At 40.1% G+C, this 16,065-nt stretch overlaps 1 protein-coding gene across 1 annotated transcript in view; it reads left to right on the top strand.

Annotated features, from left to right (window-relative positions):
* Positions 1-3,325: 3,325 nt before the first annotated feature.
* Positions 3,326-16,065, top strand: part of epas1b (endothelial PAS domain protein 1b) — a 30,884-nt gene continuing 18,144 nt past the window's right edge. The window contains exon 1 of the mRNA XM_030772898.1: positions 3,326-3,652. Within this exon, the coding sequence (XP_030628758.1) occupies positions 3,627-3,652 (26 nt within the window). The 5' untranslated portion in view covers positions 3,326-3,626. The remainder of the gene's footprint in view (positions 3,653-16,065) is intronic.

The following is a 16,065-nucleotide window of genomic DNA, read 5'->3' as shown; positions in this document are numbered from 1 at the left end:
TTTTTTGAGTTGCGTGAATTCTCCATCTGGTGGCCATGCCAACGTGTGAAATCCACTAACTTTCCACTATTCCAATGCAACTTCAGTTCCATGATAACTGCTATCTTTTGGAAATCTGGAATGTATATCTGCGAGATTCCAAACCTTTGAAAATGACCATTTGTGTACATTTCATGTTAAAGTTCCATTAAGAAGCCAGTGAAACATTATTATAAGTCTGAATTCACGTAACAACTGATATGACAAGAAACCATAAGAAAAGTCTCAGTATATCCAGTATTTAGTAAAACGTTATCTTAAGGAAGTGTATAAAAATTGGATCAGAGGGGATTAAAAACGTTCATAAAGCTTTGACAATCAGTATTTCACATTTTTTTTCATGAAGCAAAGAAACGTTTGGGTAAAAAAAAAAAAAAAAAAAAAAAAAGGAATATATGGAATTGACCATAGAACTAAAGTGTAAGTTCCCAAATAGACAATATATCTGTGTAGTAATCACTTGCTGCAGAGTTCAGAGTCTGTTTGAAGAATTTCTTTGCCAAATGTCTCGTGTGATTTGTTTTGTGGATCACAGATGCAGCATTCCTGTACATCCCCCTGTCCACGCTGGCATGTATGTTGCGGTTATTTTCGTTGTCACATTTTCACGGCGATGCCGTTTTTGACTCTTCTCCTGTTTTGGTCCTAAACGAACCGGGACATCTTCCAATGATAGAACCTATGCTCTCTGGTCTCCATGCTAAACTGTCTCCAGCTTTACCCTGTCTCTTTAATGGTTGTTTTTTATTTCATGAGAAACAGAAATGAACAGAAATTTCCATGAGTTTTGTAAGGTGAAAAACTACTCCGTATAGGAACCACAGTAGATGTGTTGTTAACATTGCCATGTTAAAACAAAGTAAAAAAAAATATATATACATGACTGAAGAAGTACCTCTTAAATTAAAAGCAAAAATGCCTCTGGTTGACTATTAGCTGTATGTACATACAGAGGTAAAATACATTCATGTAAGTTACATGTATTATATCACTGTACGTATCGTGCGTGTGTGTGCGTGTGTGTGTGTGTGTGTCTGTCTGAGTGTATGTTTGTGTACATGTGTATGCACACACCTGTGTGTGTGTGTGTGTGTGTGTGTGTGTGTGTGTGTATTTTATTTCATTTTTGTATGGTGAAGCTGTATGTTGTATGTACAGTATGTCAGAAGACTGATCATAGGAATTATTGTCTTTGTTATTTGTTCATGTCATGTCATTGTAAGCATTTTACTGTGTGCCAAATGTACTGTAGTCAAAGGATGTGAATGTGCATTGTTTGTTTTCAACCTATTAAATAAGGTGATCGTGAAAATAAATGCTGTGCTTTCATTTATAAAGACTATCCAAATGTAGAAAGCATATACCGAAACAATACGTATAAAAAAGTTAATCAGCAGCTGTCTTCTGGAAACATGTTTCAGGTGCATTTTTTCATCCCATAGTATAAATTCATTAGTCATTTACATTGCCCTGTCATATGGTATAACGAACTAACTTGTGACAATATTTTTCACTCCTGTGTTGACAGATTTGGTAAATCTGATGTAAAAAATACACATCAAAGGATGGGTTATTGTTCAACACCTTCGTAACAAAGGGTGTTCACTGTTAACGTGTGTCAAAAATGTAACTGGTTGATAAATAGTAGGACATTCATTTTAAATCTGATAGTGTTTGTAGTGATAAATTTAGAGGTCGATTTCTTGAAAAAGAGGTGTACATGAAATACTTGTAATAAGTTGTCAACATTTGAACACATTTGGTCACCAAATCATTAAAAAGTATCACAGTGAAACATCAAATATGTTGAGGTACAGAGTTCAAGCATGAGCAAAATAAAAATTTACCAAATTGTGCCAGTCCACATTAAAAGGCACCTGTAAAAAGAAAAAAAAAGTGATGTCTCTGTGATATGACAGATCATTTTGATTGTACCACTCGAGACTATTGGCGACACTACATGATTTTTCAAATAAATTCATGAATCTTTCGCTTGGACACATTTTTGCAACTTTTTTTTTTTTTTACCATTTTGCCACTGATAGTTGTACCTTTTTGGAAAACTGCACCAATCTTGCGTCTTAAAATGTGAAAACATACTTTTTGGCAACTTAATGAACTTCCTCCTTTATCAAAGATACCTTTAGGTTGTTAGTTGTAGGATTCTATCATATTTCATGATTTAAGTTAGGTCATATGATATTAAATGTATTTTATGTCAGTTACACTGCCTGACATAAAGAGATTTAAAGTGATCCAAAGAGTCCAAGACTTAAAAACGTATTTTTTTACTATTTTATGTGGAAATGAAACATAAAATTGTGCAAGATTATTTGTTTGAATATTTAATAAAGACAATTCCCTGCTGTTCTTTGTTCACACTATTCTTTGAAGTTAAGCTCAGATAGCCACACTGGCCTGACATTTCTTGAAAATTCCACAAACAAATGGGTAATAACTAAACCTTTTACTCTGACATAATTATTATAGTATCAGCATCAGAGAGAGAGAGACACAAGCTCAAGGTCAAAAGTACACATTTTTGCAAGTCCATGTGAATAAATTGCTACATGGTGAAGTAGAACTCCGAGGGGGTAATAGTTTTCTTACATAAGTCCAGGCTTTATGTCACTAGTAAAAAGATGAAGATGGATTATAAGGATATAGAAAAGGGGTTGTTCAGTGTCTGTTCTCCAGCTATAAACTTGATGTTTTGGGGTTTTGGCTCAGCATCAGACACTCTCTTACATGCAAAAAATACTTAATCCTTTGGAAAAAAAAAAAAAAAGTTTGCATGATGGTGCCATGGACTGAAGGAGTGAGGTTAACCAGCCCAGGCATGTCTTAGATATGAATGTCGTTGTATAACATCAAAATGGGACACAGTGTCTTAAACTAACCCTCAGATGACTTTTCTTGTTTCAGGTGCTGATGACGGGTTGCAGTATGGGACATGTAGGGAACATGAAAATTTATTGAAAGGTTAGAAATGCGTGTCAGCTCGTTGAGCGAGACCTCCAATTGCAAAAAGACGGTATTTTATTTTGAGCCAAGTTTAAATGATTCTAACCATGGAATAAGAACGCTGAATAGCTGATCCAAAGTCAGTTTGTAGGCCTATGGATGGAGAGGCGGAGCAAAGGAAGAGATGAGGGGAGTTTCCTGACAGTGAACAAACCAATCCCGACGCTCTGATTGATTGAGCTGCTGTCAACAAGCGTCCTGAGCTTCCAAGTGATTGTGCGGCATTAAGTTACTTCAGATAGCTTTGGCAAACGAGGAAACTTTGACAGGAGAGCCATTTTTTTGCCTATCGGCGTGCCTTTTAACTCGGATATTACTTGCGTTTGATTTGTTGAGAGGCTGTACGATCCTTGGCAGTGTTCTAAGACTGTACGGCCTTATACAAACCAGAGAAGTGATTGGACTTGTTTTATTAACTGCAAAGAAGAGGGATTTTTTCACTGTATTTTGACTATGTTCGCAGATCCGTGATAACACTTAGTCGAATCTTTGAAATTACCGTAGCCGAGCAGGATTTGAACTTCTGGACATTACGAGAGTGCCAACTGATTTTTGCCGTCAAAATGACTGCTGAAAAGGAAAAGAAAAGGTAGGCTGAATGTGCTTTGAAAAGCCAGTACGTATAGGCTATAGTGTGGTTTGTGGATACAGTTTATTAAACACGTTGTTAATCTTTTTAGAATGCTCATTTATGTTTTCATAGTGTCCGAAACAAGTCAGGTGTGTCTTTCTCAAAGCTGAAATTATGGGACAGTATTCGCGAGTGGCGCAGCGAGGCGCGTGTAAAGTTTATTTATCATGGTAAATTTCAAATGACAGGTTATAAGCACACAAACGCAGGAATTGCGCAGAAATAATATGGATTTGTCGAGAACCGTCCCCTGTCCAACAGAGACAGAACAGAATTGACAGTTGCGCCGTTGTTCCGAACAGCTCTTCCGAAAGCACAGATTCCTACTGGAGGCTATTTCTGATTAAAGCGATAGACATTTTAATAGAGACAAAAATTTGTAATATTTTTCTGTCATAATTACGCTACGTTTTTAGTAACATGTCATACATCTTGAGAAATAAGTGTACAAACTGTTGTGATATTGGGTCATTTGTTTAATTTTAAAACAACAGATTTGAGAACCGCTCAGCCATAGCCTACAGTTTCAGTATAATTCTCTGTAACTTGACAGACAAGGTAGTTTACAAGTGTCACAAGTTTAGGTAGTTGAGAAACAGAAGCCAGTCGTTGATGCTTTTTATATATTATTCCCGCAGAATAAAACAGAGAAAAGAGTAAACGCTCTGTTACCATGTATACTGAAACTTCACGGGACCGTTCACAGGACCAAGTGCAAAGACATTCTTTACAGCATCCAGAGGAAAAAATGTAAAAAAATGTTATGATTACAAGAATGTTATAGCGCCCAAACACTCAGACTTTGTATCCAGCTTAGAAGAACAACATCATCCACGTTTCTAATATTTTTTCGCGCAGAGTAAAAGTCACCGTATGCAATCTCTCACCTGTTTCAGAAGTAGCCTACCTGTTGAGTCAGTATTCGCGAAAAAATGCTATGAACATAACAGAACAGTCCGATATTGTAATCTGAATCCGTTTCTTAAGTTAAATAGAGTAAAGTTTAGGGGGAATAATACGCGACTTTTGGGTTGGTCTAATTTACATGAGACTAATAGGGGAGTAGGCTATCAAATGCGAACGATTGCTATAGGCTACGTGAACCTCATACTCCAAACCTTAAAATTACGGAGAGAAAATATGTCAAAAGACTGGTCATCTTCTACAGCATTCTACAATATGATGACTAACCTGTGATTCTCACAGCCATTACGATTTTATGAGTGTCTTAATCTCTCTTGTGTTGAAACCAGAGGACTTGGTGATATAGGCGATGTTCATCCAGCCTCCTACACTTGTCAGTATAATTTTTTTTATTGTAGACAGTGTTCGCAGCATTGACTATGTATAAGACTAATTGTTTTTATAATGCCAAAGTATTTTTTTTCTTGCTAGATAGATTTATACTAATGATGTGCTGTGCTTTAACATGATCTGTTTTCATGTAATTGTAGAACACTGATACTGTTTGATACTTACGGTTTGATTGGCTCTGTCAAAAAAGTCCTCTTACAATAGTAATTTGTCCAAACCAAACTTATCAAACAAGATCCACCATGAAATGAATTCTGTTTTAATGTTTGTTTTAGGTATTATATCCAAGTGGCCAGGCAGAATGTTTTTATATGAAAGCTTTTGGGGTGTTTCCAAGTGTTGGAAAAACATTTGTGTCTTCAGTGATCTCTTCAGAACTGTGTGTGTGCGTGTGCGTGTGTGTGTGCGTGTGTGTGTGTGTGTGTGTGCGTGTGTGACTATGCGTATGAGAGAGTGCCTACCAGTCTGCCGCTGTCTCGTGACAAATCTTCCCTAACAAGCTTTCTGCACCATTATCAGATCAGAATCATAAGCAAACAGAGCAAAAACAAACACTGGTATTAAGACTTAAACGAGGAGAATGTATCTTTAGCATCAGGATATTGCAAACCAAAGGAGATTCTGTAACTGCCAAACTTTTTCCTTCAGGGAACAAGCCTGTTCTCCTGGCCACCTCCCGCAACTGTGAGCTTACGCTCGAGACAATGCGGCCATCTTAGAACGTCAGCGTGACCAGTCAAGCTAAGGATGCAAAGGAAATATGCCTGAGGTGTTTGTGTGGGTGCTTGTGTTTAAATATAGAAGGTTCATTGTGTTTGTATCTGACTTCATTATGTTACGCTCTTTTCAACTTTATTTATATTTGCAGTGTTGTCTTGTTTATAAGGAAACTCATTTTGCAGGGTCCGTAATGTTATGTTTAGGTGACTTTGTCCCGCTGTTTACTGCAACAGGCTCCTCTCGCCCACTTTTTGACTTTTCCAATCTCAGTGTGTCATTCAGGGAATTCTTCTCCTGGACATGAGCAAGTTGGTCAGAGAGATGGAAATAAGAGCTGCAGCCCAGTCTGCGAGAGAGACCAGATAGTATTTGAGAAGAATTTGTTCCAGTCACCGAACGTAAAGCGCATGTTGGCCCCTTCAGCACGTCCGTCTCCGAAAGGCGGGTGTTTTCTGGCTCTGGTCCGCGCGGCGGGTCGTATTTTGCATTGCCAGTAGTTTTATCATCACAATGACGCGGGCCTATTTGTCTCTAGTGACTCACAGTCTTTTTTTTTTTTTTTTTAATAATTAATTTTAATTGTGACAGTCAGGTCGTTACGTCATCTCGCATTGTCTGGAATCCCTTTCTTTGTGTAGTATGTTCCGTGACAAAGTTTTGAGAGACTGCGAAAGGGGTTCATTTATTCTGAAAAAAAAAAAAAAAAAAAAAAAGCCTTAGTCTGTTCTCCGGCCCTGTCAACTCAGCTCTTCAGCTCCGTTCCTCATCATGCCCCTGGCACAGCGCCTGCCTTTGTCTCTGCTGGCTGGACCAGGGCAGTATATCCCAACATCGGGCAAACTGGCACATACCCCCTTACTGACAGCCACGCAGGTCAAGTGGAGGCGGGCGGCCTTCACTGTCTTGTCCCTTGTGTGTCGGAATATCAGGTATTTTTTGAGCTCCCCCGGCATTAGCGCGTTCAATCATTCACTGAGAAAAGAGTGAGTGACCTACTTCTGTGAACTTTGTCAGACATTGTTTTGTAATGCGGACGGCTGACATATACGGACCGAGTATAGAGCTTTAAAAACATTTTTAGCCTTCGGGTTATGAATTATGACCAACCAAATATTTGTCTGTAAATATTCATATAGAGTCAACATATTGTAAGCGGGCAAAATGCACAAATAGCATTATTGAATAAATATGGATAAAAGGATAACAACAAAAATAACTCAATTAAACCAGTATAATCATGCCTATAATAACATGCCTGTATTTGTCCTTTCAAGTCTCTTGTTACCAAGTAATTATCATAATATTCATAAATGTCTTTTTAAATGTTTTGTATATACACGCTGACACACACAGACACATGCACAGACACATGCACGCACGCGCACACACACACACACCCCACATTTAAAACAAAGTGTAATTATAATAAATGATCCATATAAAGTTGAAGTTCTAGCAGCACGCAGAGCAGGTTTGTGGAAGGCTTCCATGTTGAGTTTCTGACCCTTGGCTCAGCTAATTGAGTAAAAGATTAAAAGATAAGAGAATGTGCTGAATGGCTGGAATAGAGGCAGTCTCTCCTGGCCCTGTGGCAGGTGCTACCATTCAGAGCAGAAAGAGCACCGACTGGCTGAAGTACCAAGACTCTTACAAACTCAACAGATACAACTGTAACCATTTCATAGCCTTCTTTACAGACACAGCGCACAGGCACACACACACATGCACACACACACACACACACGCACACACACACACACACACACTGTAACGATGATTTGCCAGAAAGACAAGACAAAGTTCAGGTTACACTCACACACAGTGTACGTTTCACTGATTTAACTTTCACACAGAGGTCTCTCATGCAAATTCAGTGCCGTTGCCTTTTCTCTTTGTGTGGATGTGATGTTTCTGATGGACAGTGTGTAATGGGCCTCTGTGACCGTGTGAGATTTCTAGAGGGAAAGACATAGTACTTGACTTCAGTGGAGAGACAGAAAGCGCCTTTCCCAGCTGTAGGACGTGTCTTAACAGAACTATGGAGTTTATTGTGACAGGATCTCTGGAGAGGCTTCTAAATGTAGGGCTCCACTTCCCCACCCTGAACTAACAGCAGGGATGCAACACAAAGCCCTCAGTCTGGGAACACACTCCTCTCTCTCTCTCTCTCTCTCTCTCTCTTTCTCTTCAGGGTGTGTTGGTCTTGACCAGAACCTCTTCAGGGTGTGTTGGTCTTTTCTTCGCCTCTCTCAGAACTCTGTCTCCTGGTACTTCCTGTTAACCAGCTTCTCGCTTCCTCCATCGTCTTCATGCTTTGACTACAATCTCATTCATCAATGTCAGCTGCTCTGAGACCATCTTTCATTCGACAACCCAAGACCTCTTTTCATTAGTGGCTTACCTCATGTCTCTTATGATATCACTAACGCGGAGTCCTTTTTTTTTTTTTTAACTCTGCAAATTCTTAATCTGCATCGAAAACTGATCCGAAGCTCAAAGTGATCTCACTCATGTTCACGGTATATGTAGAGCTGAACTGGCTATCAGGTGTCATAAAAAAATTGCTCAATATTGATGTGGTTGGAATTCTATACTCTTTCCCGTAGACTCCTGTTTCTCCATCCTCAGTTTTCATTTTCGCTTTCGTCACAATTTCACATGTCACCTAGTTAAAAAAAATGTCTGAGGACATTTTCAGTGCGTTTTAGAAAAGAAAGTATATGGCTGTCTTGTAAAATGACTCTCTCCTTCAGTCTAGATCAGCTGTGAAATAGCTGTGTGTACACAGCACATTCATTAGTGTTAAATTACAGTGTTCATTGTCCCATACTCACTGAAGTGGAGCAATATTAACACTATCAGTGTTAAATTAGCCCTGGAGAATTTCCTGCTTATTACCAGCAAATCCCACTTCTGCCCGATACGGACTCATCATTATGAGAGTAAAATCTTTTCAGTAATTGGTAAGCTACGATTATGGCTACAATTACAAACCACTTACTTACTCAGTTATGAAAATGGATTTGATTGAGAAAACTCTGGAGGCTGTTCGGGCTAAGGTGGGGGTGCGGCGATGAGTGAGCACCGGCCGGGGGGGGGGGGTGGTGGTGGTTTTTTTTGTGTGTTAATGGGACAGAGCCATGTTTCATGTCCTTTACCAAACCATATCAGAATCATCAACCATCTCCTGCATCTTTATTCCCATGATTGAGAGGAGCACACTGGCGCTGTTTGTTTGGCTGTATGCAGGAACTCAATGTTCCAAGGGATCAGAGATTAGCCTGGGGCTGCATTGTTCGTTGTTTGTGTTTAGCGAGATGCCAAAGCGACAGGAAAACAGCCTCTAAACAAGAAAAGGTGGAAGAAAAAGGGAGGAGGCATCATTTCATCAACACTAAACGCGCCTGAAAATTGTTCATCCCGGCAAATTTGCGGGGCGACGAGAAGCGTTCACCGATGGGTTTTTTTTTGACCAAATGTAGAGTGGTTTGATGTAGATAAAGTAAGCCGAGCCGTTTGTCGTATGTGCCTCGCGGCGAAAAGATGTTCCTCTGCTGTCCGTTACTTTTTTTTTTTTTTTGAGTTTATTCAAATCGAAGCTTGTGGTTGAACCCGGACATTATCCGGAACCTAGATAAGATTCATGACGATGAACGGAAACTTAGCGTCTGTACTTTACATATGTTAGGTTTGCCTCTCTGAGTTGAGGTGAGAAACAGGTAAAGACAGAAGAAGAAAAGGAGGGAGAGAGAGAGAGAGAGAGAGAGAGAGAGCAAGAGAGAGATGACAGAGGTTGAAAGAGTTCAATTTATTTGCCATTTGAACTGCATGACTCCTGAAGTGCAGCTTTAAAAAACCAACCAAAAAAAAAAAAGACCCTAAAAAAAAGTAGCGGAGGGGAAAAAACCCCCTAAAGCACATGAGGCAAGTTAAAAACAGCCATCAAGATGAGGTGAGAAAGGACAAATGACAAAAAAGGCTGTAGTTCATGCGTACGACTGGCCAATTTCTTTTGTGTCATTTGCCTGTTTTGAGCACGCACTTGCATATATTACTGGGGAAACATGGAAAGTGTCTCTGCTTTGTCTTTGCGACAGCCCAGTAGGTGCGTCCCCTATAGCCGTTCATTTTGTTCACAATCACTGATGGCCCGAGGGTCATTTATAACGTCTGGCGGTTCTGTTTCCCAAAGCATGGCACTGCTTGTTATGAAAATAGCCATGTGACCCGACAGAGAACGGCTGTTTAAAAAAAAAAAAAAAGGAAAGAAAGAAAGAGAGAAAGAAAAAAGCGGTCACCCTCCAGAGACAAATTCTCACCCAAGGCAATGCAGGAACACATTTACCTCACTGACAATGTGATTAAAAAGGAGAGGGGTAATAGATAGGGGTATTATAACCAATTAGTTAGCCAGTGAAAGATGGAGCTTAGCCGAGGTTTAATGCTACAGTGTGTGCGTGTGTGTTATGGTAATTGTTCCTTTTTGCAGAGCCAGCTTAGCTCGAACATTTTCAGAATTTATGAGTGTTTTTAGACGTCGTGAACTCTCCCTTTTGATATATCTGACTTGAAACGTGATCCAGCCAGGTGTCCCGTGTGACAGAGTGACCAACAGCAGCAGTGACATTTAGCGCGGAGCCCGGTGTTTCTGTTCTTCCCCTGGTACTGACCTTTGATGCATGTAGATTGATAACATGCAAAGATTCTCTTTAGACCATTCTCATAAATTGATGTACGAAACGCTATGTCTGGTATGCGTTCTGAACGGCCTTCTCATCTGACAGGAGCCATCTTCTGCGGTCATAGCTAATTTGATCCTAACCTGTGTGAAGGGCCTAGGATTCAGACAAGTGTTTTTGTAATGAATCATATTGTACTTTTGCACGCTCCGGTTCAAATCGAGGCCTTTCCTGACACACAAAGGAAAGAGCTCAGCATTCCGAGCTTTGCCGCATCTTGCGTGTCACGATTCGGGCAAGCAAGTTTGGAGCTGTTGGACTATCCCAGGTATCTGAGTCCCAAAAAATGCTGGTGAACAGACAAAAAAAAAAGAAAAAGAAAAAAAAAACCCAACCCACATATTAAAGCCTGAGCGGTCGACGATGTAAATACGTGTACTCAGGGTAAATACGACTTTATCAATGATACTTCATCCACTGGAGTATTACATCACTCCCTGGCAAAGTGTTAAACCCTTATTTTCTGACACCTTTCCTCGATAGACCTCAGACGAAAGAATTTTTTTCGACGCAATGGCTCTAAAACCTTGTCATTTTGAATCTGCGACGTGTGTTAACGGTAATGCGAAGAGTTAATAGTTTTATTCACGGGGAGTCCTATTAAGTACTTTATTTAGTTGCTTCTCTGAAGGTTAGTGGTGTGTTCCAGAGAGGATTTCATCTAGTTCATGACTGGAATGGCATGGGGGGGAGGGGGGGGAGGGGGTGTTCACAGGACTTTTTTTAGGGGCCCTGTGGACTTTGGCTGACCTTTAGGGTAGCTGTAAGACCATGCATTATCATGTGCACATTTAAATGTCGTGGAAGTGCTCGGTCCGTGTGTTGCATTTTCCTTCAAGTGTGTCTGTGCTACTGAAAGTCATTATCTGTCAGGGTTGTAGTCAAATACATTCTTTGTGCTGGAGGGCAGAGCTGCCTCTTTTGTCTACCTGTTTGATGGATATTAAATTGATTGACTAGGTCGAAGTTCAAGTCATGTGAAATGGCACTTTCGGGATTGCTTCAAATACTTTTTAAAGCTCCATTTCAACTTATACACCATGACTCCAAGAGGCTCCATAGCTCATTAGTCAAAGTCGCATAGCAAGCATTTCGTTATGACATGTTGACATATTTCACTCTAGTATAAGATTCTTACTGAGATTTCTTGAATTCCCAGAGTGATCTGAATGTTCACCTGCCAGTGACCTTGTGCCGTCAACTTGAAGAAAACATTTAAGTGCCATGACCTCTGGTGTTCTTAGCACAAAACAAAAAAAATCCAACATTGCTGTTAAATTTGACTGGAAATGACTTTTTTCCTAGTGGGCACATTCTGTCTGACATTGTGAGGACTATTTGATGATTCCTTCCTCCTTTCTTTTCTTTCTTTCTTTCTTTCTTTTTCTTTTTTTAAAAGAAAATCGATTGGAGTTGACAGCTAACATGCACTGTTCTCTGAACCGTGACAAATGCAGTATTAAAATTGTTCAAAACCGGACTTGTCAGAACTGCGCAGATGGGACAAGTCCCATCTATAGAATCACCTCACACATTTCAGTGCTGGTCACCCATCCTGCAGGCTCTCTTTCAGAATGCTGTTGACGTTTGACTTGGCGATAGAGGTCTCTGTTGAAATGCATTCTCAGTAGAAACAGATATTCACTCTGTAATCTTCTCTGGCTTTTACTCATATGTTTTGTCCCTAAGGGTTCTGATGTGTTCCGTAGATAGCTTTGATACACACTACATTTTCCATCCACAAAGAATGAGGAAGCCTTAATGTGCCTTCTGATTGTTTGTACCAAATATAAACACAGTCCTGTGCCCGCCTTTTTTTTTCTTTTTTCTTTTTTTTTTTTTTATACTATCTTCTCTTGTCCTTGTGTTCTGTTTTAACTTTGATAAACTAATAGGAGACATAAGACAACTGTTGGGATTCACTCAATAATCAAATGCTACTGTTTTTTCTTTGGTAGTAATGATGTTTTCTGTTCTTTTCTTTTATCTTCTTGAGTCTTGCACGGCCCTGTCTGTCCTGTTGTAATTGAATTGTAATGAGATGCAGCACATTAAATGAAAGGATAAAAACAATGCTAAATTCACCTATGAACCTGCCGCTAATCTGAGCTGTAGAGCAGATGTTAGCGGCGTTTGAAGGTGAACACTTTCGCTCTTTTTTTTTTTTTTTTTTTGCTATGCGGAGCTGAGTAAACAAAAAACGAGTGTTAAGAGGTTTTCTTCTCAACCCTGTCATGAGTTAATGGTGTTATTCAGGAGACGGAGAGAAATTCAAACATTTTATGACGGTTGCTAAAGTGGTTTGGGATTGTAGCAAATACGTCGGTTGAGGCATTGGTTACCAGTGTTTCCGGCAGGACTCCGGCGTGCACAAGCGGCAAAATGTCCCCCCCCCATGTGTAAATTGTTTGGATACTTAGGCTTTAAGGTGCTTTAGATTAAGCACACCCCCAACCCTCCTAGAAAACTATATGAGCTAAAAAAAAATGGTAGAAGCAGTGCTTTTCTGTGTGCGGTCCGGTCTTTTGTTTAGACTCATTCCTGTTAGAAGCTACAGTGTTTAGAAGATCATTCCGAACTTACCTGTTATCTTGGTCAGAGAATGAACAGTAAACCTTGTAGTAAACCTTTGGTACAAGATTACTGTGCTCTTATTGATTTTGCAAGTTAGCATATCTGCTAAGGAATCTGGCCAGCGGGGTGAAAGACCAGAGATATCCATGAACGTTGGAGAGGGCTGAGAGCTTACAAGTGAGAGCTTCATGCCCTAAGTGCTATCTGGATCTCTGTTGGTTCCCATCCTGCACCATTCACAGGGGACACAGACTAACAATGGGGCAGGTTATCAAAGAGTGGCAAAAGTAGCACATACTCTGCCTGGCTGTGCACAAAACACACAAAAAGCTGTAAAACCAGCCCTGGGGAAAGATAAGTACATAAGAACCTGCTCAGAAAAACAAAGGAGCTTTTAATGAGCGAGAACAAGCAGCCAGCCCAACATAGACTGACCATTTGGAACGTGTAAAGTACGTAGAAACATTCTATGTAATCGAAGCGTACAGGCAAGAGGTGCTTGAGTGTAGTTGCTCCTAATCCTGACCCTGGAAACCCATAGCTCTGCATTCGTAGGTATCCACCTGCTCTAAAATAAGTCTGAGATAAATGGAATCAGGTGTGTCCTTAAGTGTCCCTAAAAACAGAATCGAGGGGAACGCCCCTTTAAAGAATGACTTTAAGGATTGGGACGTGTGGCGGCGTAGATTTACGGTCGAATACGGATATGAATCCGGCTTTGGACGAACATCACGTAAACTAGAACGAGATTAACCCGACGCACGTCCAATACCGACAGCGTCCGGATGTCTGTGGACATCTGAGGTATTGCAGCAGATATAGAACCTCATTCACCGAGAGCCTTATCTCTCTGTTTGCACAATAGACAGACCTTTTCGAAAGTCCACTGCATCTTTGGCAGGTGATATTATTGCTGCTCCCTAAATCACGCCTGCTCCTTCCTCCCCTGCAGGCTTACAGGGATGCGGGGCAGGAAAAGAGAATGTCGGGTACGGCTTGTTTTAGAACACTGCCTCCCTGACATGGTTCCGTCTCGGGCGGTCTCCGTGGAAACCATCTAAGCACCTATTTATTTTCAACTAAATAGGACAAGAGGAAGGAGAAAGGAGGGTGGTGTTGATGTTAATGTTGGCAAATCAGGGACCCTATTGTAGTCAGCAATTTGGACACTGCTGATTCTTAAATGGCTGTGAACCAAGGCATCAGCCCTGACTTGTAATACACCGCAGTGTTTTTGACGTACGTAGAGAGGTTGGAATGAGAAAAGAGGCAACATAGAAAGTATTCATAAATTTGATATGTTTGATAGACAGTCATTATCAACGAAATGGAAAAAAAAAGTTTGGAGACCCTCAATAGTTATGCTGAGATTTTTATCAATTTTGGCTGTGCTTATATGTGACCTTTTGAACCTTAGTTAGGAAAGCTTGCGTATGCCTCTATTTGGTAGTTGTTATGTCTTGCCTTTGCTGTCTTTGGTTGTTGCAATATTTGCTGTTGAAAAAAAAAAAAAAAGATAGAAGATGTTGCTTGGATGATTTTGAGAACAAATACTGACCTTTCACTGAACTCTAAAGAAATCGGTGGGGTTTCTTTTGGTTTTGAGAATAGCGAGCGTACTTTTGGTCTTGTGGTTGTACTGTTGCAACACGTGATTGTTTTTTTGTTGTTTTTGTGGTTTCTGAGAGGAAAAAATCATTAGTTGTGTGTGTGTGCGTGTGTGTGTGTGGGTGCATATCATGTGAAGTTGTGGTATGCCACACTTACAGGGCATTAAAAACACCACTTAGCCCTCAACGTGTTTCTTGCCCTATGAAGTGACCCACGAAACCACTGGTTTTGGCAAGCGACAGAGGCGTGCTCTCCCTGACTGAGCTCCATAACAGCTAATGTATTTCCTCTGTCTTCACCTCACTCCTCAGCTCTCAGGGTAGAACAGTACTTATTTTCCATCAAATATATTGCCAAGGAATGGGTTTTATACGTCCAATTTTAAAATAACGACGTGCAACTTTTCCCCCCTCTTGTTTTCATATCTTAAATATCAGTTAGGGCTTCGGGTCTCCCAACAACCCTCTAAGTCAGAAAATATCATCGAAATTTCATAACTTAACCCAGACATGTAAGTGAGTGCTTATATTAAATGGCTATTTTCTTACGCCACATCTCTGTTTTAAATGTTCAATACACTGTTTTTTTTTTTGTTCATTTTTTGAGGAACACTCATCCTAGATCAAATTTGGGTTGAGTTCAAGAGTTTGTTTTTTTTTGTGATGCAAAAGGAAATACATTCCAGCCTTAATAATTGTTTTCTTGGCACAGAGTGGATGCTCTCTATATTGGGATAAAACTGAGTTTGTTTGTGTTTGGGAAATCCAGGATGTATTAGAGATTATTACCATAAGCGTTTCCTCTAGCCAGTAGCTGAATGTAAACGCTTCTGGAATTTTCCATTGGAGCTTGTGTTATTGTCCTTCCTGTGAGCTGAGGTGTATTGTATTATGTCACAAGACAACCTTAAATCTTAACATTTGTGATTGGTTTAGGGGAGTCTGCTGTGTGAGAAAAGTGTCTAATGATGACATGATGAATGGGGTGTAATTGTGAATCATGGTAAATGAGCTGCCAGACAAGCTAAATGTTACAATATTTAATGTAAAACAATATTAAATGTTATTTTAATTGGTTGAGAGAAATTCAGCTGACATGTGTTTTATGCAGAGAACATCAGTCAAAGAGGATTTTTGTTTGTTTGTCTGTGTGTTTGTGTGTGTGTGTGTGTGGTGTGTGTGTGTGTGTGTGTGTGTGTGTGTGTGTCCAATACCACCTGCCGGATGCAGGCCCCCTCTCTGAAAATCGTTCACTCTGGCAGGGTTTTGTGGTCTGCTCTGGCAAAGACAGATGTACTAAGATGAACGAGCAAACTACTCTTGAGTTCAGTGAAAATGCAACATTTATCCAGTCATGTTAAAGACAGATTATCAAATAGCCTGATATAGTCCTATAGCGAAAATATGTAACAAC

This window comes from Chanos chanos, chromosome 4 (genome assembly GCF_902362185.1).
Source record: "Chanos chanos chromosome 4, fChaCha1.1, whole genome shotgun sequence".
Classification (NCBI taxonomy): domain Eukaryota; kingdom Metazoa; phylum Chordata; class Actinopteri; order Gonorynchiformes; family Chanidae; genus Chanos; species Chanos chanos.
This window is presented reverse-complemented; position numbering and strand designations above follow the sequence as displayed.